This window comes from Carassius carassius, chromosome 32 (genome assembly GCF_963082965.1).
Source record: "Carassius carassius chromosome 32, fCarCar2.1, whole genome shotgun sequence".
Classification (NCBI taxonomy): domain Eukaryota; kingdom Metazoa; phylum Chordata; class Actinopteri; order Cypriniformes; family Cyprinidae; genus Carassius; species Carassius carassius.
In genome coordinates, this window is record NC_081786.1 from 17683145 (window position 1) to 17708022 (window position 24878).

General features: G+C 37.4%; 1 protein-coding gene across 1 annotated transcript; it reads left to right on the plus strand.

The window, feature by feature from the left end:
• Window positions 1-1388: 1388 nt before the first annotated feature.
• rin3 (Ras and Rab interactor 3) lies at window positions 1389-24216 on the plus strand. Its single transcript, XM_059520607.1, has 10 exons — window positions 1389-1753; window positions 2997-3663; window positions 7141-7255; window positions 7995-8067; window positions 8181-8272; window positions 9147-10580; window positions 11797-12105; window positions 21439-21570; window positions 22720-22883; window positions 22972-24216. Exons 2-10 carry the CDS (start codon window positions 3058-3060, stop codon window positions 23296-23298), a joined length of 3252 nt encoding a protein of 1083 aa, XP_059376590.1. The 5' UTR covers window positions 1389-1753; window positions 2997-3057; the 3' UTR covers window positions 23299-24216.
• Window positions 24217-24878: the final 662 nt, after the last annotated feature.

Here is a 24878-nt window from a genome sequence, read left to right on the forward strand (position 1 = left end):
AAATATATCTCCACCACCAATGCATAGGCCAACAGTCTTCTTAAAAGGCACAGACAAAAACCCTTTGGATTGATATCAGAATGCCACTCAAGTAAACCAACGAACTGTTTTATAAAATAATACATACGGTACGATTCTATATTTCAAATGTTAGCATGTATTCCTACTGTACTGAGAAGTTGTTCCAGCTGTGTTCTTCCTGTCTGAATGCAGAGCTACAGTGATTTGGGAAGTTTCTGCTGAACTGGCAGCAGCTGTAAGAGCCGAGTGGAAAGAGTGACTGAGTCTCCTGGATGTGAGGAGTGAGTCAGACACCCCCCCCCCCCCATCCCCATCACTTGATCATCATCATCATTTAGTCATCACTTCAGCTGAATCCAGAACAGTGCAGCCATTTCAACTTCCTCCCAACCGAAGAATCCACCCATTTTTTGTTTGTTTGTACGACTCACAAGATTTTAATGCAACACATCTACTCTATTACCCAGTTATCAAGTGAAAATCACTCAGTTACCACAGTAATATAAAGATACATAACTATGGTGAGATATAAAGATAATCTCCTCTAAAAACCTGAAACTTGAGACGTTCGGGTCAAGACGATGATTGTGGCTTTTCTTTGAGATCACTCACTTGTGGAAGTCACACCTCGCTGACAGGAAGCATCTGCATCTGGCGAGCTCACATGTTTGCAGTCCCCTTGAAGTACTTGCAAACAAGCCTAGACCCATAAACAAATTGATTTGTCATGCACAACATCAGACTTCTACAAAAATATTTTTATTTTCATAGCACATGTCTGAAATTATTTTTATAGTATTATCTTGGTGCATTAACACACATGTTCTTCACGCTCCTTAAAGTTTTGAAAGCTCTTGAAATGAGTCGATTGTCTGTGGATGCAAACAGAAACTTTTAAAAGTTCATTACACTTGGCAGCATCGCAAATATGTTCCTCCTGTTCAAGGCTCCATCAAAGTGCGCTTTTTTTGCAAATATTATAGATACAATGATTAGGAGCATCAAAAAGGGTGGGGTGGATGGCATTCCATTCGCTCCCAACGGTAAAACTAACCATGTGTTGGACTGCAGACCTTACGGAACTTCTTTTGAGGTTCCTGAGCATCTGGAGTTGTTTAAATTCAGACACTTCCAGACTCTGTGGGCGAGGGAGGAGGGGGGACGTTTAGTATTCACAGCTCTGTTTCTGAGGTAAACACATCTGCAGACATTGTTTCTGCATTCACCATGAACGCGAGACGATGAGAAGCAGAAAGTGTAGTGTATATGGTTTAGCTTAACCATGTGTGTGTGTGTGTGTGTATGTGTGTGAGTGTAAGAGAGAGAGAGAGAGAGAGAGAGAGAGAGAGAGAGAGAGAGAGAGAGAGAGAGAGTGTGTAGGGGGTTGTAAGAGGTTGGCTGACCATCCTAGACAGCCCCTTCCTGACTACATCGCTGACAGGAAGTACAGAAAGAAAAGGAGAAAAAGAGACGTGAACTTTTCTGTTTCTCTTTGTGGGTTTTCTGCATTTTTTATGATTTCACTTACCCTCATCTGCAAAAAGAATACATAATTCGGAAAGCGCTCCAAAGAGAAAAAGACAAGGCGTGAAGCAAGAATATGGAGGACAACTTTTGCGGTGTTCTGGGGCATTTTATGAGGGATTATTTGTGACGCCAAGGAAGAATGTTGAGCGTGAGAAGTGAATGATGAAAACAGCTGTTGGGACTCAGAAGACGGAGCATCCTGAGAGTAAGTAGTTAGATACACAAACATCCACTTAATATATAAACACAATGTAGCTTTCTTAGCAATTTTGACTATTTGCCCTCACTGAGCAGAAAAGGTATTTGTTAAATTGTGAAATTATGGTCACTTTTTGGAAGAGATTCACTACCAGGCTGGATGAACGGCAATATCTGGAAAGCTGGAAGTGTTTAAGTTTATACTTAAAGAAAAAAAAATAAATAAATCAATATAAATTGCAGAAATGTAATATTGAATGATTATCAGGGGTCCAACTGTAAAAGCCTAATAACCGTTCTTTAAAGAAATCCATTTTACTAGGCCACTAATCTGAGTATGTGGGAGGGATGACCCTGATCCAGATCTGTTTCTTTTCAAATACACTTGAAAATATGTAATGGGTTTGTATATTTGAAGTGCTTTTAAAATATGTTTGCTTACCAACAACTCTTTAGGTAAATATTTAAAAGAGTATTTAATATATATTTTACATGCAATGTTATTTTAAAAATGTTCAATCAAATTATTTTTTTTTTTAAACATACTTACCTATCGCACCGTGCTTGTCTATGTCTCACTTGGTCAGGTCTACTACCGGTAATATTTAATAGATATTATCACTTTATTGTGTTTGAACAATTGAACATTAATGAAAATGCTAAATAAATCAACTAGTTCTTGACAAATACAGAAATGTTAATATATAGAATAATATACAAAAGTTATAGACTACATTTATGAGTTCTCAAGTTCATGTAGAGTAAGCAGACAATGAATATTGATAGGTTTGGCTCACTGTCTAAAATGGTAAGGCTTAAGCATAAGCTCAAGCTATAAATTTCCATGAAGAATATGTTATGTGATATCACAGTACAACAATACCGCAAAGGTGAGATCTTCTCAGGAACTGGAACAGGGAAACATCCTGGTAGAATGGAAAAGAGCAACAGCTTAACTGAGGGAACAGAGAACAAAAACACTGCTATGATATACAAGGCTCATTTCATCCTCACATGAACATGTTGACGCATTCTCTGTTGCACAACTTAGCCATATTGGCACATTTATTATGATCATATGACATTGTGCATTGACCTCATGTTTTAAAGGGAAAGAGAGAAAAAAAAATTGACATAGGCAGAGACTTCTGTTTTTTTCTTTTATGTTGCAAGTCATTCTCGAGTTGCAATGTGTTCACATTCAATTTTGTTCTACTGAGATCCTTGTATGATCTTTCTTATTTCTGCAGGGTGATCTAAGAAACATTCATCGGATTCTTCTGAAAGTTCTGTTTGTCCTCATTATGCACTATGCTCTCCCCTGGCCCTTCCACAGCACCGTCAGGCCTCTCCAAACCCTCTTCCCCAACAATATCTTCACCCATTCAGGCATCTTTCCATCCACAAACCTCTCCTCTTCCTCTAAGTCCTTCTTCTTCCTTGACTTCTACACTGACCTTCCCATTGGTTGATATCTCTGACAAGGCATCCCCCGACCCCGCCTCCCATCCGCTTCCTGCTTCATCCTTAATATCATGTGTACAACCTTCCTCACCTCAACTTAACTCCAAATCATCCTCACCTCCTCCCCAGAAACCCATGTCTCCTCAGGGCCCAAAGCCACCCCTCCCAGCACAACTCCCCTCTGCTCTTCCTAAGAGCTCCTCCACTGCTCTGCCTAAACAACCTCCACCTCCACCTCCTGGCGTTAGGCCCTCATCTTCACCTCAACCCAGACCACCTCCACCGGTAGTCCCAAAACCACAAGTCCCTACATCTCCAGTTAGCAAATCTAATAAACCTATTCCTCCTGGTATCAGCATCCTTGAGAAACTGATTAAGACGTGTCCAGTGTGGCTTCAACTGGGAATGAAGCAGGACAGAGCCATGCACATACTGAGCAAGGAGTTTCCTGGGGTGAGAAGTTCATGCTGTTTTATTATTTATTTACATTTACATTTACATTTATTCATTTAGCAGACGCTTTTATCCAAAAGATTCGTAACAACGACTTACAGATGAGGACAGTGGAAGCAATCAAAAACAACAAAAAGAGCAATGATATATAAGTGCTATAACAAGTCTCAGTTAGGTTAACACAGTAAACCTAGCATGGGATTTTAAATAATATAATATAAAGAAAACAGATAGAATAAAAAAAAGAATAGAGCAAGCTAGTTTTAGAGGTCTTTACACATACACACACACATACAATTGCATAATTAATGAAAAGAAAATAGAATATAAAAAGATTAGAAAGGTAGTTAGATTTAAAAAAAAAAAATAGAATTAGATTAGTGATTGTTAAAGTTAGAGGGTCAAATAAAGATGGAAGAGATGGGTTTTAAGCCGATTCTTGAAGATGGCTAAGGACTCAGCTGTCCGGATAGAGTTGGGGAGGTCATTCCACCAGGAGGGAACATTTAATTGAAAAGTCCGTAAAAGTGACTTTGTGCTTCTTTGGGATGGCACAATCAAGCGCCATTCACTTGCAGAACGCAAGCTTCTAGAGGACACATAAGTCTGAAGTAACAAATTTAGGTAAATGGGTGCAGAGCCAGTGGTAGTTTTGTAGTCAAACATAAATGCCTTGAATTTTATACGATATATATATATATATATATATACAGGTCCTTCTCAAAAAATTAGCATATTGTGATAAAGTTCATTATTTTCCATAATGTAATGATAAAAATTAAACTTTCATATATTTTAGACTCATTGCACACCAACTGAAATATTTCAAGTCTTTTATTGTTTTAATACTGATGATTTTGGCATACAGCTCATGAAAACCCAAAATTCCTATCTCAAAAAATTAGCATATCATGAAAAGGTTCTCTAAACGAGCTGTTAACCTAATCATCTTAATCAACTAATTAACTCTACACACCTGCAAAAGATTCCTGAGGCATTTAAAAACTCCCAGCCTGGTTCATTACTCAAAACCGCAATCATGGGTAAGACTGCCGACCTGACTGCTGTCCAGAAGGCCATCATTGACACCCTCAAGCGAGGGGGTAAGACACAGAAAGAAATTTCTGAACGAACAGGCTGTTCCCAGAGTGCTGTATCAAGGCACCTCAGTGGGAAGGAAAAAGTGTGGCAAAAAACGCTGCACAACGAGAAGAGGTGACCAGACCCTGAGGAAGATTGTGGAGAAGGACCGATTCCAGACCTTGGGGACTTGCGGAAGCAGTGGACTGAGTCTGGAGTAGAAACATCCAGAGCCACCGTGCACAGGCGTGTGCAGGAAATGGGCTACAGAGAAGCAGCACTGGACTGTTGCTCAGTGGTCCAAAGTACTTTTTTCGGATGAAAGCAAATTTTGCATGTCATTCGGAAATCAAGGTGCCAGAGTCTGGAGGAAGACTGGGGAGAAGGAAATGCCAAAATGCCTGAAGTCCAGTGTCAAGTACCCACAGTCAGTGATGGTCTGGGGTGCCATGTCAGCTGCTGGTGTTGGTCCACTGTGTTTTATCAAGGGCAGGGTCAATGCAGCTAGCTATCAGGAGATTTTGGAGCACTTCATGCTTCCATCTGCTGAAAAGCTTTATGGAGATGAAGATTTCGTTTTTCAGCACGACCTGGCACCTGCTCACAGTGCCAAAACAACTGGTAAATGGTTTACTGACCATGGTATTACTGTGCTCAATTGGCCTGCCAACTCTCCTGACCTGAACCCCATAGAGAATCTGTGGGATATTGTGAAGAGAAAGTTGAGAGACGCAAGACCCAACACTCTGGATGAGCTTAAGGCCGCTATCGAAGCATCCTGGGCCTCCATAACACCTCAGCAGTGCCACAGGCTGATTGCCTCCATGCCACGCCGCATTGAAGCAGTCATTTCTGCAAAAGGATTCCCGACCAAGTATTGAGTGGATAACTGAACATAATTATTTGAAGGTTGACTTTTTTTGTATTAAAAACACTTTTCTTTTATTGGTCGGATGAAATATGCTAATTTTTTGAGATAGGAATTTTGGGTTTTCATGAGCTGTATGCCAAAATCATCTGAAATATAGACCTGAAATATTTCAGTTGGTGTGCAATAAATCTAAAATATATGAAAGTTTAATTTTTATCATTACATTATGGAAAATAATGAACTTTATCACAATATGCAATTTTTTTGAGAAGGACCTGTATATTTGAAAACCTTTTTTTCTTTTCTTTTTTTAACATAATTCGTATATTTCAACATAAATGCACATAGCTAGACAGGTAGGCCTAATAAACACATTTATTTAACATTTTAACAATTAATATGTGGCTGAAATGTTTTAAGAACAGTAACACAGTGATGTGTTTAAAGAGAATAAAAAATAATATCAACAAGAGATCAGTTCTGTCTTTTGTTTAATTTTTGAAGATAGACTTGAATGTGCATGATACAAACCTAAATTTTTATAATTCATGACTGAAAATATTTTGTAACGTGATATTGATGTACAATTTACATGGTAATGCAATGTTTGAATTTAAAATGGGTTTCAAAGGATGACGTTTTTGAGATTTTAAGTTTTCAATTGATATATAATTTCTGATGATTTCTAAAATGTGATAGAGAAAAAGGCAACGAAGAAGTCTTTTTTTTAAACAAAGGTCAAAACTTTTAGATTCTAAAAATTTAGATTTTTGAGGGTGCACTCGTCTTGTCATAAATTAATCGATTACTTTTCTTACATAATTTTTAACAAAAACAATTGTTAAAATGTATATTTGGGAGTCTTAGGCCTTTCCAACGATATATAGTTGTCAAGATTAGATTAGATTTAATTATAATATAGTGAAGTAAATGTAGGCGTCCCGTATATGGGACGGGGTGACAGTTAAAGGGTTAATTCAAGCGGTGATGTTCTAATATGTTGTCCGTTGACGTTGTACGTAGTTATGTCATAAAATTTGAGTGATCACTGTCCCAACGTCCAGTGAGTCAGGGAACTTACCAGTGACCGAATTTGGAGCTAGGGAGCTGATTGAGACGCACCCTAAGTCAAAGAAGCCTCTTAGCTAGGATGATTAGTAATTGTTTTGCTTTAAAAACACTGCAGCTTTTTCTAATTCCAAAGACCTTAGATTAAGATGATGCCCTTGTATCACTATAAATCTAAAAAAGTTCAACACTCAAGACAGCATGTGAACATTGTCTGGTCCAGCCTGAGTTTAGTTAGCAGTTTTTGAGATTTTCAGGATTTTCTCATTCAAGCAGACAGAATTTAGTCTTGGATGCTTGAAATAGCTAGAGGTGCTGCCACCAAGCGAAGAGACTTCACTTGTGTGTGAACATATTTTAACAACTCCATCTTAATGTTATTAATTACTTATCCTGATATGATTCCATTTACACCATAGTACTGCTGAACTGATTGTGTCAGTTGTTTGATTTTGCAGATCTTTTTAGTCAGGAGGGATGCAAGTCAAAAAACAATGATACTGGCAGTACACCTTCCTGACCAGCTGGGAGAGCCCCATGTCAAAGAACTGCCTATAAAGGAAGAAAAGTCCTGTAAGTTATTTTGCATTGAGAAATTAGTGTTCTTTCAACTTGATTTAGTAAAGTGAATGCATAGAATGCCCTTATGCCAGGAGACAAACCCACACACAAACACATTTGCATACAGACCTGAACACATCCACATAACAGGCCCACGCACAAACTAATTTGCATACATACCTGATCACATCCTTTAGAGTGAGTATAGAGATATAAACAGACCTGAAAGGGTATTGCAGGGGCTTGTTGGTGGGGGTTGTAGAGACTGTGGGCCACTGGTTTCCTGTACCTAGCCCTGCATTGCAGTTACAGGATGTCCTACACTGGCCTCTTATAGCTCTACTTCCTGGTGTCTCTGAGAGTGTGTGTGTGTGTGTGTATGTGAGTGCATACATGTGGTCATTTTAACAATCTTTAAAAAGCAGTCTTGTCTTTTTTGTCCAGCTGTTACAAAGCTGAAAATTTGTTAAAGGTTTCTGTGTCGGAAATAAACTCTGTAAGTAAAAGGCGGTCAGTTTGACATGTTTATTTACACATTGCCATTCATCATTATCCCCCTTCTCACCATTACAGAAATTCACCACTGAGTTGTTTCTATTTTAGTGTTTCTACGTCACCAGGAAATAAGTCACACAAACAAACATCATAAACTAGTGCCACCCATAAATTGAAGTATTACGGCTGAAAAGGTCACATCGGGCACCTGATGTGAGCCTAGCATTAACACTTCTGTTTCTTTCATTTGCTGCAGTGCTATACCTTGAAGGGTCTGTACTTGTGTTTGAGAACATTTTTAAACTCATTGCTTTCTACTGTGTTAGCCGGTAAGATAAAAAACAAATCACATACCTCCATCCATTCATACCTATTTTGCTTGATTACATTTTTTCGCAATACACTAACACTTTGTTTTTATTTTTTTATTTTTTTTACTCAGCGACATCCTTCCTTTCCCCCTGAAGTTACCTCAGGTCATTCAAAAGGTAGCTAAATATGAGGACATGGAGGTGATCTCTTCTCTAGGATCAGGTAAGACAGAACAATGAATTCATTTCAGTCTGGGTTAAGTTGCACTCATGTCTGTAGACGTACACTTTCTGAATTGTTTTCAGGATAGATCTATGGTACATATAGCCAAATGTATTAAACAGATCTCTTATTCAGTAGCAGCCCTGACTCACATGCTGCCCTAGGCGAGAGGGGTGGAACAGATAGCGGGTACAATACCATGAAAATGCTGCAGTTGACTGAGTGTTTCATTATGTGCATGTATAAATGTCCCATACCACCCTAGAGACTATTTAAAATGCATGTGGAAGGGTCAGAGCATGTGTAGGATGTGTTCCAATTTTGGTGGACTCTGCTGAACTCTGTGTAAACATTCTTGTGTGTGCCTGCTCAAACGATTGTAAAATTCCTCCATTAGAAATGAACCATGATTAGTATAATTAATACTAAGAACAAAAAAACAACAAAAAAAAAAACATATTTATATATATATATATATATATTCTGTTCATCTGATCTCAACATGTCACCTCCTACTGAAAACAACCTACTTGATGTTAAATTTAAAAAAAGCTTTTATTAGGTTACTAAGATGTCTCATTCTCATTTGAGATGGTTTTTCAAACCACTGTTGAGATCTTTTCATGTAAAACGTCTTTCAATGAGGAAAAAAATAGTTCCCATATTAGTGTTATTCCTTAACATTACAAAATGTCTATGATAATCCATAGGAAATGCTGAACAAAGGTAATGGTACCAAAGGAAATATGGTACATAAAGCTAAGTGATACATTCTGAAGACATTTCCAGGCAGTCTAAATGATGAAATAATGCTAACATAGTCAGTTTAATTTAGCAGTGTGCTAACATGAACACATTTCTCATGCCAACACAGAGTTCTGGAACTCAGCTCTGAATAGTCATGAGGAAGTGGAAAACATTGCTGGTAGTTGTGGCGCTCTGGATAGGCAGGGCCAAAGCAGCTCCTGTGAAATACAGATTTCCATCGGCAGTGACCGGCTTTGGTATGTCAACCCAATTTTCATTGAGGAATGCAGCAACAGCTTCCCGCCCACATCTTCTGCTCCTGTTTTGAGGACCCAGAGTCTCAACACACCAGTCCAGGCTCCTCCCATATACAAGAGACCACCACCCCTACGTCCTCGTCCTCCCAGTGCACCTGATTGTTCTCAAAACAATGCATTAGCCAAGCCATCAAAAGGGGAGTTTGTGGCAGTTCTCAGTTCTCCTCCCCCTTCAGTTCAGAAAAGGGAAGGAAGTGACTGTGAATGTGCAGACAGAGAACAAGAGAGACAGGGAACTCCTGCCCCAAGCACTGAACGTGAAAAGCCAGCTGTCTTACGACCGGCTCAGGGCAAAGAAGGAAAACAGCTTTCTAATACGTCTTCACATCGGGCTCCTCCAATACCAATCCGACGGAGGCTCTCTGAGAAGCAAGCTTCAGAGGAACCAACGCAGCAGGAAGTCCACACCAGCACTTCCACAGAGGCAAAGGACAATATTTCAGATGTCCCGGTAGCATCTCTCATTTGTCTTGATGACAGTATGGAAGAAAGGGACAAGCCTATGTACCCAGAGACTCAGCAATTTCATGAAGCGCCAGTGGAAGAGTCTAAGGTAACAAATGGGGCTCCAGTGGTGACTCTAGAGGTATCACCTCAACCGAAGAGACCTAATGCTCCAGTGGCACCTCCCAGGAAGAAAAGATTCTCTCAGAATCTGACTGGACAAGTCTCCCAAAGCTTTGTAAACTCACTAACGCCAATTCCTCAAGAGTCCACTTCCACTGTTCCTTTAAAATCAAGCAGCCCCAGTCCCATCCACCACTCGCTCTGCATCGATGCCGGTCATCCCAAAGTCTCGGATGTTTCTCTATACTCTCCTGATGGTGGAGCTCCACCAGACCATGACTCTTACTCAACCAGCAGCACAGAGGAGGAGGTTGATAACAACATGGCAACAAGTCCTGCAATGAAGAGGACCCCAACGATTATGTTAGACCGTGCCAAACTGCGACTCTCAATGGTGTCTATGGCAAACCTCTCGAATGTCCTCACAGGCTTCATGAACGCAGACCGTAAGTTGCAGAAGCGCATTGTTGAACTGTCCCGGGATGGAAACACATACTTTGGGAACCTTGTTAAGGATTATCGAGCTTTCACTTTGGACACCATGCGGAAACATACATCCAGCACAGAGATGCTCCAAGAAATCAGGCAGATGATAACCCAACTGAAAAGCTATCTGATCCAGAGTGCAGAGCTACAAAATCTTCAGGAAGCAGCTGGATACTCTGAGGAGAAACTGGGTAATTGACCTCTGCATTATATTTACTGTCAAAACAGCTTTTTTTAGTATCTAAACAATTATTTGTGAAAATGTTCAGATTTTCAGCTTCTGATGAGAGTATGTTTCAAAAAGCAAATTTATTTAAGAAAAAATTAAGATTATCCTCAAAACAATGTGTAAATAAAGCACTGTTTCCATTCCATGTGTTCTAGAGAACAAAACCATAGATTCTCTGAAAACCGGTATATATTAATAATAATATATAACATTAATGGAAGTTGTGCCAGCAAGCCACTGTGCCTCTTTTATTACTAAATTATTTGGCATATAAAGTGTGTAGCAAAATGCTTCAATGAAATTCCTGTTTTGCTAGATATTGCCATAAGCTGTCTTATATCTGCAATTAACGGTGTGTCAGGGCAGATCTATGACATAATCATAACCAATTATTCAAAGGCAAAATAGCATGTTTTACCAAATAAAAACACAAACGAGCATAACGATACATTTTTTATGTGCATTTTAGAGAACATACAGCTTACATCTTAGTGTATCCAATTCTGTTTTTTTATTGTAATGTTTGCATACAAATGTGAGAACAGAGCTCATCTAGTGTCTGTTTTGTATTGTTGATGTAATTACTTTGCAGTGCTAGAATTATCCATGCAAAGCACCATTCAAGCAGAAGATTGTTGCCACCATTTTACATATTAAGCTTTAATAGAACATCTGTAAAAACTGTGCTTCTCTCTGTTTTGCTGCTCAGTCCCTACAAAAAACCTAATGAAGAAACAAGACCACACTAGACCAAAATAACCTTTTATTTTCTATTCAATGCTCAGAGAGAAAGTCTGGGATCTGCTAGCATTTCTAACTTCCATAGTGTTTGTGGTGCATTATGAAGAAAGTTTCGTATTTTCCCCTGAGGAAAATTAACACTTTCGCATACACTGAGACACAAGATATGTTTGCTGCTTTTCCTTCTCTATAGCACCAGCGTATTAAAAATGTATTCATGTCTTAGTAGGACTTTCACAGTGATATAAGCGTATAATATTTGAAGCCATATCCTCATGGATTGCTATGATTTAAAGTTTGATAGGCTACAGATAAAGAATTTTTATATATCTTGGAGACTGTATGGAATTTATTTTATGTTTATGCATTAATTATACATAAAAAAAACAAATTCAGTTGCTTGTGGTGTATCTGATAACTGTTTCCCTCCTCTTCAGAGATCATTATTGAAGCAGCCTTATGCAAAAGTGTCCTGAAACCCTTACGAGAGGCTGTGTATAACGGACTGAAGGATATCCACTCCCGTGCAGGAAATTTGAAGAAACTAAAAGAAAACCAGCAAGTGGTTCAGGGGACGACCACCACAGACCTAGGGGTCACCACCAGTGTTCCTGAAACGGCCGTTATGGAGAAAATTCAAACAAAGCTGGGGAACCTGCACCAAGAATATTCACCTCAAAAGAAGATCGACCTGCTCCTCAAGACCTGCAAAATCATCTATGAATCTATGTCTGTAGGCTGTCCAGGTGGGTTTCTTTTGGCATATTATGAATTAAAGACCCTGATAAATGTACGGTTGATCCTATACTTATGATGCACATATATGTAATATATAGGTGTATAAATAGGTAAATTGAGCAACTTTCGGAAATTATATAAGTTAGATATATAATAAATAATATATGTAGCTATAGCTATATATAATGCTTTTAGGAACTGTAGCTTAGATCTTTACTCATCAGTTCCAGAGAATATGGAGGAAAGAGCACAACATCTATATAGAAAGGGACAGAACACAAGTAACCAATGTTTCTCTACACAGCAAAAACTCTGCCCTTCCTCCTCACCCCAAAATTAGTCCTAATTTAATAAAAGCTGTCATTAGCACCTCCAAAAAAGGAAGTGCTACAGCTCTTTGTGCAGAGAACTGTTTACAGATTTGGACATGCGTAGTATTTAGCATAATATTAACTTTTAAAGCTTGTGTATATTATTCCTCATCCAGAACAACAAAGTAAATTCTAACCAAAATTTGAGCTAAACTTCAAAAAGTGATCACTTTTTGTATGAGAGATTCATAAGTTTAAAGGGATAGTTCACTTTCAAATAAAATTTTGATATGTTTTAGCTTACCTCAAGGACATCCAAGATGTAGGTTTCTTTGTTTCCTCAGTATTTCCCATTTTGATATTTTTAGGTCCAACCGTTCTTGTCTGTGACTCACATAATGGATGTCTATGGTCACCACCTCAAAGAGCATGCAAAGAGGAGTCAAAATTAAACAATTCCCCATCATAAGTACACATTGATGACCTAATACAAGAAACGAGCGGTTTGTGTAAGAAAACGAACAGTATTTATATATTTTTTACCTTTTGTACACAACCACGTCCAACTGATCTGAGTTCGCGAGTGCTTCCTGATATGACGTGCGTGCGCGCTCTGGCTTTAGTCTGTGCAAGCGCGGAAAGCCCCGGATGTGATGTCTCGCGCATGCACATCACTAATTGTTTACCACACGCTACGCTTTCAATCTGCACTGTCTGAAATATAATGCAGTAATTGTAATAAATTAATGTTTATAATGCACCCTATAATCGTTGCGTTTATAATAAAAATACAACACATTACTCACTCTATTGACAGCGAGCCATTGGGTCCCTCTGGCATTGGACGTCGCCTCCAGTTTATACGTGGCAAACTAAACACAACGTGCAAAACGCTGCGTCTCAACAGCGGAGAAAAATCAGGATCTTCAGTCAGGCAGGCGTGTGATGTGATACTGTCAATGTCCTCTCGTCATCTTGTAGTTGTTCCATTCGTGACAACATATGCTCTCTACTTATGTTGGCATCTCACAACACTTGCTACTAAAACACCACCAATTTTGAAGAGATCTCTGTCTCTGAGGCTTGAAGACGTGCTGCTGCAGCGGATCGCTCCTGAGTACTTGGTCTGTGTATTCTGTTTCAAATAAATATGGTTGTGAAAAAAATTCAACTTTGTCTATGGATATATTGAAATCGTCTTCCATTGCAATTTCCTGTACGTCTAAATATGTTTAGATCTTCACAGTGAAAGGTAATACTTCCGAAATCTGTGTAAACCATAGGCAGTAAGTGTAAACAATGAGTGATGTACACGCGCGAGAGATCGCTTCCGGCACTTTCCGCGCTTGCGCAGACTAAAGCCAGAGCGCGCACGCACGTCACATCGGGAAGCACTCGCGAACTCAGATCAGTTGGACGTGGTTGTGTACAAGAGGTAAAAACGATATAAATACTGTTCGTTTTCTTACACAATCCGCTCGTTTCGTGTCTTAGGTCATCAATGTGTACTTACGGTGGGGAATTGTTTAATTTTGACTCCTCTGTGCATGCTCTTTGAGGTGGTGACCATAGACATCCATTATGTGAGTCACAGACAAGAACGGTTGGACCTAAAAATATCAAAATGGGAAATACTGAGGAAACAGAGAAACCTACATCTTGGATGTCCTTGAGGTAAGCTAAAACATACCAAAATTTAATTTGAAAATGAACTATCCCTTTAAAGCTTTAATTGACACTTACCAGCATATCTATTTTAATTAAAATTACGCAATTCCTGTCGCTTTCTTCAAAGTCATGACACATTGTTTGTCATTTTTTCAGAATTATAGACACACTTGTTATGGATAGTTTTTGTCATATAATACAGATTTTGTCATACAATTCTCTAATATTACATGTGCATTTCACAATTCATTGGATCTGATTTTAACATTACTATGAAACCGTTCAAATGTTTGTTGTTGTTGCTGGAACTGCAGGACTTTGTTTTCAGAACATTTTTCAGATTTATACAGTACATTCTCTGTCATTTTATCATTATGTGATCAAGACACAGTTTTCTAGGCATAAGAAGAAAGTGAAAAGTATGTTATTACAGTGGTTTTAACCTGGGTTCAGGATCAAGATTTTACATTGGACATCAAGTGCTGTCCCAATAAGACTGAAAATAAAAATCCTGAAACCTAAATAATATTCAACAACTGAATTTATTAATAGTAGGCTATCATGAATTGTTTAGGCCTGCTATTATGCAAAATTGTTGTTACATTAAAAAAATAATTTTTTCAAATACATACAATTACATTAAAATTTTTAATTTAAATAAAAATTAAATTGAAATGGTTTTCAATGGTTAATAAATCACAGCACAAAATACAGTGGGCCTCATTTATCATTCTAATGTAGAAACAAGTGCAGATCCATGTGTAAAAATTTATTTAGGATAGACTTCACGTGTGATTCATGAAACATTTGTATGCCGCCAATCTCATCATACGAATGATCGCACTTTAATAAATGTGAAGGCAGAAAACAATCATCATTTGAATATCACGCCCCTAAAAACACCCTGGTTTAGAAGCCTCACCCCTAGAGTTTACGAGTCGGAGAAACGAAACCTGGACAAAATAAGGAAGTAAACTCATGAAAGAGAAATTGATCTTACTCCAAAAACACCGGTTAACCTTGTAATGGGTCTTGGTCTTGTGATTGGTCATGGTCTTGTTTACATTGCTATTCGTGCATATAAAGCTGTAGCCCTCTATAATAATAATTTATTTTTTAAATGTAATCTTACTGGTTAATGATCGACTGATGAGCTTCGTTCGACTTTTATTTTCGTCAGGAAAATAAAAATGAACAAAATGCTGTCATTCTATAATTCTCCACAGTATTTACTATGCTGCATGCAAGTTCGAACTCAAAAACTTGCGTTCACAAGCTGAGACCAGACGTAAGATTTGATCATATAGCCACCAATCACGTCCATATTTATACATTCTAAGTTTTGCGTTAAACAACCGTATGCCAAATTTTCTGTCGTACGTTCATTTCTTAAATGAGGACCAGTGTAGTTCGCACATGAATGTACTGTTTGAAAAATATTATATCTTGCATAGTTTTGGTTATGGTTTTGAGAATAATGGTATGTCACACAGCTCGTCCATATTGGCATCTGCTTTAACGGACTGATTCTATACCAAGTGATAAATGAATTTGTGCAAAAAGGATTTTTTTAATTCCACAATTTTCTAACAATGCACAATTATTCAGTTGGGTTTTGCATTTACCATTGTTTTTGTTTTGTTTTTCTCTGCTATCAGAGCAAACCATCATGACCCACCTTTGGGTTGCAAAACATGATTTTTTTAATTCTACAATTTTCTAACAATGCACAATTATTCAGTTGGGTTTTGCATTTACCATTGTTTTTGTTTTGTTTTTTCTCTGCTATCAGAGCAAACCATCATGACCCACCTTTGGGTTGCAACACATCATTCACATTAAGAACCACTGATCTACTATATTTCTTTTTTATCCTACTGGGCACACCATTCTTGTTTCAGTGCTTTCTTTAATAGGTATTCATGAACACTGAGGTTAGCCCAGGCAAGCAATTATTCACCCCACAGAACAGTCACAAATGATATCCATTTCCTCTATTACAACTTCCAAACTGCAAACTTAAGCAATGGTTCACATTTTAGTCTCATGGTTATGATCAACAACCCTTCTCTGAAGTCCAAAACAATCACTGTTGTTTAGGGTATGGTTCATTTAATCAACATATGTTTCACAAACTCTTATAAAACACATTTTATAGAGAAAGATTATCAGTGTGATGAACACTGGCATTTTGCATAGTTTCTTTAAACCTTTTAAATCTATCAGTTAAACTTAAGTTTAACTCAGCTACAGATATTTCCAATGGGTTTACAGATTTGTCGACTGTGTAACCCTAGTAAGTTAAGACAGAAATTTTGGTTCTTTAGTAGGGCTGCACAATTAATAGAATTTTTAGTCGCAATGGATTCCGTATGGATTCCACAATTACGTAATCGTTCTGCTTGCTTTAGATGCATTTTTTTTCTTTCTACATGTTATCTTAAGGGGTTTTGCCATTGCTTTAAATTAGGTTTAGTATAACATTATAATACTACTAACTTTTTTACTTTTTTATAATTTAAAGAAGAAACCAATTCAATGTATAATTGACATTTGAGGCTTAATACTACAGAAAAGCACTAAAGATTATTCAGTTAGAGTATTTTCAGGTTGTTTATTTTAATATAAAAATATGGCATGCAGTTGCATCAAACAATGGTTTAACATCATTCAATGTAAATTGCGATAATAGTAATTAATCACAATTACAATTTCAACAGAATAATCGACAATTATGATTTTTGTCATATTCGTACAGCCCTATTCTGTAGTTTTCATTGCTCTCCGTTTGTTGATTTTATTATCTTAAATTAACCTTACTTTATTACGCTGCAAGTGCTATTTTTGGATCAATAATAAAAGGACTTGGTTTCCTGTGGCAATGTAATACTGAAGTAATGAATTTTACATCTAATGGGACAATTAACTTGCACAGAGAACACTACATCGCCTCTAAATTACCAATATTAAAAAGCAACGCACTGCAATGCAATTTTGTGTTATAATGGCGTTGCCACTGTTTTGAAATGAGCATTGAAACAGATGAAATCCCAATGAATCATTCTTTGAAAGCTCAATATACTGCAAACAAGTTACATCTGTGGTTGTGTGCAAGCCTTTGTATGATCATAGAAAACATTAAATTATTTAAATGTGAACAGGAATTGCAACTGAACTGTGCAACTGAGCTGTTCAGCTTTTTGAGCCATCCCTTGTTTTAAGAATAATGGATTTAATTTCTGAGCAAAATAGCCTCTGTGGCTAATATTGCTGAGACTTTCCTGTTTGGTTTTACCACATTGCACACAAACATTATTATTTCTCCTCTATGGCACCTTTCTGAAACATGTAGATTTTTAAAAACTTTTTAAAAGTGAGGTGTGCTCTGATTGGCCAGCTATCCAGTGCATTGTGATTTGCCGAATACCTCAAGTGTGTGACGGAAATGTTACGCCCCTTGCTATACTGTGATGCTTTGTTTCCCAGAGTGCTGAGACAAAAATATTAAAACCCATTATAAAAGAGGCATTTGTTGCATCCAGTGGGGACATAATTACGATTTATAATGGCAATACCATTAATTCACGGATTTGCTCTGCGCAACGTCTTCACACACGGACAAGTGTTGACATCATATACCTCGGTAGATAAATACAACTTAAATTCACATCTCGCACACTTCAGTGCACTTTGAATGAAACATATACGTTCGCTTCGAACTGGAATCATGGCTGAATATCCTGTGATGTCCACTTCGCAGGCCACTTACGTTCAAATAGAACAAAATATTTGAAGCGATAAGAGAAACATACAAGATGTGCAGAGTAGGATGGCATGAGGACTGGAATTAAAAATCGCTGACTTATAATGTCTTTTAATGTGTTGTGTTGCATCATGCCGTGTAAACATAAAATTTCAAACAAAAACATAAAAACTGCATTTGTGATAAAGAAATGACAAACAATAAGGGCTAATCTACACTGCTCAAAACTCACTTTTGAATAATCAGTGGCATAATTAAAATGGTTCCTTTAAATATGTAAACATACTTACAGTCTGTAAGTCAGAACAACCGGCATTGTAGTCTACTCTCCCAGGATCAGAAAACAGTACTCCATAAAATGTGCTGCACACATCTGAATAGTTTGTTTGAACTGTTCTGAAGCAGTGTTGTAAATACTTAACCACAGATTTTTAGTTGTGTCCTCTTTTGGAAGGCCAAACAAAGTAGTTTCGCTTTCACAATGAAACAAACAGCATCAACATGATGGCACAGCAACAGCGAGCATAAAAGTCATGGCTTCTTTCTTTCCATGAACATTTGAGCGGCGTTATGCAAATCTTCTCACATAGTGATGTAGAGATGTTGGGGCATGTTGGAACAAGCCATTTTAGGAGGGTGTGGATGACTCTTAACTTTTAAAAAGAATATCTCTTTGTATTTGAGACTTAAGTCTTTGCAACTTTACAGATCTTCTTAGGACCGGTTTCACAGACAGGGCTTAGACTAAGCCAGGATTAGACCATAGATCAATTAGGACATTTAAGTAATTTTTATAAACATGCTTAGAAAAAAACATTACCGATGTGCATCTTAAAACTAAAAAGGCACTGATATATTTTTAAGATCAGTCAGTGCAAGTTTATTTAAGTGGAAACAGCTCAGACTTACATTTTAGTCTAGGACTAGTCTTAAGCCCTGTCTGTGAAACCAGGGGTTAATGTACCAAGAGCTTATAACACCAAAGAGAAAGAAAACCTGTAAATCACATCATATGACCCCTTTAAAAACACAAGTTGATGACAAATTACTAACCATGGACTACAATTAACACAACGACTAGAATCTGTATGCTTAAACACATTAAAATCTCTTCAGCCAATGTAAGCCACAGACCTTATTTTACTCTGAAATCAACAACCGCTCCTCTAAAAACCCATTAAAACAATTCCTGAGGGATCCAAGGGTGAATGAGCTTTCCAGTTTGGCCAACAAATTGACAGCTATTTTATTTACAGTCTACTTTACTGCACCTGTGATAAAGCTAATGCAGAAACATAGACTAACAGCGACAGGTACAGGCTGAATTCGCTATTACTATAGACTACATCTTTCATATTCACAGCTGGAGTGTTGTTTTTTAATATTTAAATAAGTCAGATGTTTGTATATGGCTGATTATATTTGATAAGTAATGGACATGGGTATACAGATACAGGTCAGTTTTTACATCCAACATATGTTTTTGTATTTGTCTAAAAGATTAATTGTCGAATGTACGAATGTAAGGATTAAAAGACTGAAGTTTTAAAATGATTTGGCCCTATTGCCCATACAGCAAATCAGTCTTGTGACACTTAGAGTATGCAGCACAGCTCTCTCAGCATATTCTGAATTGTATTGTATTGGCGGGAGTCCAGACGCAGTCCAGGGTGCATTTCTGTCTAGCATATATTTCTTGTTCTACAACCCGAATTCCGGAAAAGTTGGGACGTTTTTTAAATTTTAATAAAATGAAAACTAAAAGACTTTCAAATCACATGAGCCAATATTTTATTCACAATAGAACATAGATAACATAGCAAATGTTTAAACTGAGAAAGTTTACAATTTTATGCACAAAATGAGCTCATTTCCATTTTGATTTCTGCTACAGGTCTCAAAATAGTTGGGACGGGGCATGTTTACCATGGTGTAGCATCTCCTTTTCTTTTCAAAACAGTTTGAAGACGTCTGGGCATTGAGGCTATGAGTTGCTGGAGTTTTGCTGTTGGAATTTGGTCCCATTCTTGCCTTATATAGATTTCCAGCTGCTGAAGAGTTCGTGGTCGTCCTTGACGCATTTTTCGTTTAATGATCGCCAAATGTTCTCTATAGGTGAAAGATCTGGACTGCAGGCAGGCCAGGTTAGCACCCGGACTCTTCTACGACGAAGCCATGCTGTTGTTATAGCTGCAGTATGTGGTTTTGCATTGTCCTGCTGAAATAAACAAGGCCTTGGAGGGAAGCATATGTTGCTCTAAAACCTTTATATACCTTTCAGCATTCACAGAGCCTTCCAAAACATGCAAGCTGCCCATACCGTATGCACTTATGCACCCCCATACCATCAGAGATGCTGGCTTTTGAACTGAACGCTGATAACATGCTGGAAGGTCTCCCTCCTCTTTAGCCCGGAGGACACGGCGTCCGTGATTTCCAACAAGAATGTCAAATTTGGACTCGTCTGACCATAAAACACTATTCCACTTTGAAATAGTCCATTTTAAATGAGCCTTGGCCCACAGGACACAACGGCGCTTCTGGACCATGATCACATATGGCATCCTTTTTGCATGATAGAGCTTTAGTTGGCATCTGCTGATGGCATGGCGGATTGTGTTTACCGACAGTGGTTTCTGAAAGTATTCCTGGGCCCATTTAGTAATGTCATTGACACAATCATGCCGATGAGTGATGCAGTGTCGTCTGAGAGCCCGAAGACCACGGGCATCCAATAAAGGTCTCCGGCCTTGTCCCTTACGCACAGAGATTTCTCCAGTTTCTCAGAATCTTTTGATGATGTTATGCACTGTAGATGATGAGATTTGCAAAGCCTTTGCAGTTTGACGTTGAGGAACATTGTTTTTAAAGTTTTCCACAATTTTTTTACGCAGTCTTTCACAGATTGGAGAGCCTCTGCCCATCTTTACTTCTGAGAGACTCTGCTTCTCTAAGACAAAGCTTTTATAGCTAATCATGTTACAGACCTGATATTAATTAACTTAATTAATCACTAGATGTTCTCCCAGCTGAATCTTTTCAAAACTGCTTGCTTTTTTAGCCATTTGTTGCCCCCGTGCTAACTTTTTTGAGACCTGTAGCAGGCATTAAATTTTAAATGAGCTTATTAAGTGGATAATAGTGTAAAATTTCTCAGTTTAAACATTTGCTACGTTATCTATGTTCTATTGTGAATAAAATATTGGCTCATGTGATTTGAAATTCCTTTAGTTTTCATTTTATTAAAATTTAAAAAACGTCCCAACTTTTCCGGAATTCGGGTTGTACATACAAATAAAATACAGGGAGTGCAAATGACTAATTAGGAATCTGTGAAGTGTTGCAATGAGTGTGTTCGGGAATGAGAAAATGTGTCCTGTTAGTGGTCAACGCATCGATATGTCCCCTGTTAGCAGCATTATCCACATTATATTCTCAAAGCAACGGATTGCTACGTACTGTACGAGTAAATTCCACTCAAATTTAGAAATAACTTGTTCTGAGGTGGTTGTATTATTGATGTGATCTGAATGATTTAACGTTGTTGTATTTTATTAATGAATGTATTTTGATAGTTTTTTCTGATTGTTATGTAACAGGAAAGGCTCACGGGGCTGATGATCTCCTGCCCGTGCTGATGTACGTCTTGGCTCGATGTAATATCAGCGCTCTGCTGCTGGATGTGGAGTACATGATGGAGCTAATGGATCCGGCACTGCAGCTCGGAGAGGGTGAGGACACACACACACACACACACACACACACACACACACACACCCAAGCCAGATTGTGAACATACAAGAACCCATAGCGACTGTAATCATTAAAATAATAGATAGATTGCTTATTGATAATCATGAAGATGTCCACTACATCACAAAAGATGCATTGTATTAAAAAGCATTTTGTGGTAGATATGAAGATGATTTGACCTGACTCATTTATTTCAAAAGGATAATTTGACAGTACTTAATGTAAAAAATGAATTTTACAAAGTTGTATTAAACAAAGATTAATGGAGTACATTTTACAAGAATTTCAGTCTTTTTACTTCAACATTTTGTTTAAATCAATGTATTGCTTGCTGTTTGTTTATAATCACGATAACCGAGTGAAAATTGTTTCTACATCTTTTTTTTGTGTGTGTGTGTGTGTAAATATATAAAATGAAATAATATTTTGCATTTTTTCCATAATTTATCTTGATTGGAAATAATTGTAATATTTTAAACAAGGGTGATATTTACCTGAATTTTCTAACTATCTTATCGTCTTATTTTAATATTTTTTTTCACTCTTTGTTTAGATTGTCACAGCTTGTATAATGTACCAGTAATTTTATGATAGATTTTCATGTTTTAAGATGAAAAGTCTGGGTCTAGGATGAAAGGAAAACAATAAAATCAACATAAAATACATTTGAAAAACACCAAGTATAAAGTTGTTAGTGTCAATGTGACACCAATAAATGCATATATATATATATATATATATATATATATATATATATATATATATAATTTTAGTCACAAACAAAGCAACACTGAACATCAGCTAGAATGGCAAAGTTACTGTTATAGCTAGTGCTATCAAACGCTATCGAACACATATTAATTGCATCCAAAATAAACTTTTCTGTTTACATAATATATGAATGTGTCACTGTGTATATGTATTATACGTATATATAAATGCAAACACATGCTTTAGGAAAAATTTAAATTTTTCCAAAATATATGCTGTATGTGAGTGTATGTATATATACATAATAAATATTCACAGTTCACACACATATATTATGTAAACAACCTTTATTTTGGATGTGATTAATCATTTGAAAGCACTATAGTTATAACCATTATATATTTACATTCTTCTAGGTTCATACTATCTCACCACCACTTATGGAGCTCTGGAGCATATCAAAAATTTTGATAAACAAGCGGTGACCAGACATCTGAGTTTGGAGATCCAAGACTCAATCCATCGATGGGAGCGCCGCCGCACCCTAAACAAAGCCAGAGCGTCACGCTCCTCTGTACAGGTATCACGACCGCCATAATGGCTTAGAAAAGTATTAGCTAGTCAACTGTGAATTTATTTTTCTTCATGTTGTTCAATCTTCCTGTCAGGACTTCATTAACGTGTCCTTCCTGGAGGCTGGATCCAACACCAAGACCTTGGGATTGCGTCCCAACACTAACGCTAAGGACCTGTGCAATCAGTGTGCAGACAAGTTTGAGGTGCTGGATCCTGAGTCTTATTGTCTTAGTGTGCTGGTTGACGGCCATTACAAGCCTTTGGCTCCAGAGGAGTTTCCTCTCACCATCAAATCCACTTTGCACCACAGTGAGCCACGCAAGGAATATTATTTTGTCTACCGCCACGGTCGCTGGCCAGAACAAGAGTCTGTGGATCAGACACCATCTACACCAGCTCCTGAAGAGAGTTTGATATGAACTAATGCGTTTGTATGTGTATGTGTGTGTGTGTGTGTGTCAGTGATAGGTGGGTCTTTAGCAGAGGGTTTGAGCTGCTTGAATGGACAACTTTAAATTACGATAGAATGTAAGTGATGCACAAGAATGTAAGCTTACATTACGATGCCTAACCACATAGCAGAATGTGCTATTTGCCCAGGGAAATTATACGAATACAAAAACTGGCTCACAAGCTGGCTGACATTTGCTTTTAAACGTGCGCTGGAAAGGACCAGGACTGGAATCTGAAATCAGTTTTGAAAAGATCTAATATTTTTTTTTCTCCTAGAAAAGCCTTACATGAAGAGCCTGCATTATTAAAAAAGAAAGACAGAAAAAAAGAAAATAAGTAATTTTCTGATACTCAAGTATATCTGTACACACACACAAAAGATATATCCTTCAACTTAGTTAGCCTTCACTTCAGCAGATCTGTTGTTCCCAAGCATTATACAGTCCTTGAAAGTTTAATGATTTACAAATGAAACTTCATCTTTCCGACTATGGAAAGCTTTTCACAACTCAGGGCTCAGCAGATTGTGACTCATACCCTGTTTCGGTGCTTATTTCTTCATTTATAGGTTTCTTTAACAATTCATCTTTAAAAACCTTGAACTGGTTACGCACCTGTCATTGCTCTTCTATCATATACTGTCATACAGATATGCTCTCTTTGTTATATTTTATACATATTTGGTTCACTGTTACTGCTTGTTTCTATATCACAACATATACAATAGTTTAGACATAAGCTCAGTTTTTTTGGCAAATTATTTGAAGCAGCATGAATGCATATGTATCACATTGTGTGACTGTTCCAGTGAGCACAACATTTGTTAAACCAAAGACTGGTGTTATATTAAAAATATATTATGGTAATAAATACATTTTACATTATATACAGTGTGTTCACATGGAAATGGCAACTTTAATATTTTAGTTCCCTAAAAAATACCACTTCAGATTCCCATAAAACACTTCCATCTCATCATTTCTATTATACAGTATATAAGGTAATTTATATAAATAATGAGTGAATTACAGCAAAAGGCTAATTCAAAAGAGTCTGTGCGATCATTGGGTGTTCCTAACTAAACAAATCAAAGCACACTAACTCTAAACAAACTGTTAAGAGTGAATTTAAGGGTCTTTACAACTACAGAAACTCTTCAAGCTACCGTGAAAATCTAAAAGTGATTCGGAACAACACTGCCCACAGACAGTTATTTAAAGAAACCCTCATATTAGTTAGTACAACAGATTTAGCAATAGCATCCATCTTGTTTGTGCATGAACAAAAATAAGAGGGGGTGTTTCACCTGTCAGATTTAAGAGAGAACCAAAGCTTTAGCTCCAAACTGAGTGGGAAGGATATTTGTGCTTTTACAAACACTGGAATTCTGGGTATTGGAGCTTATGGAGACAGAGAGGCTCAGCTCTGTTTATTGCATATCAATGATAGAGAAATACAGCAGGGTAAAAATCTGACTGTAATACACGAGATGATTGCAAATGGATGATGTCATGCTGTTTGTCCCTTCCAGATGTGACGCTTTCAT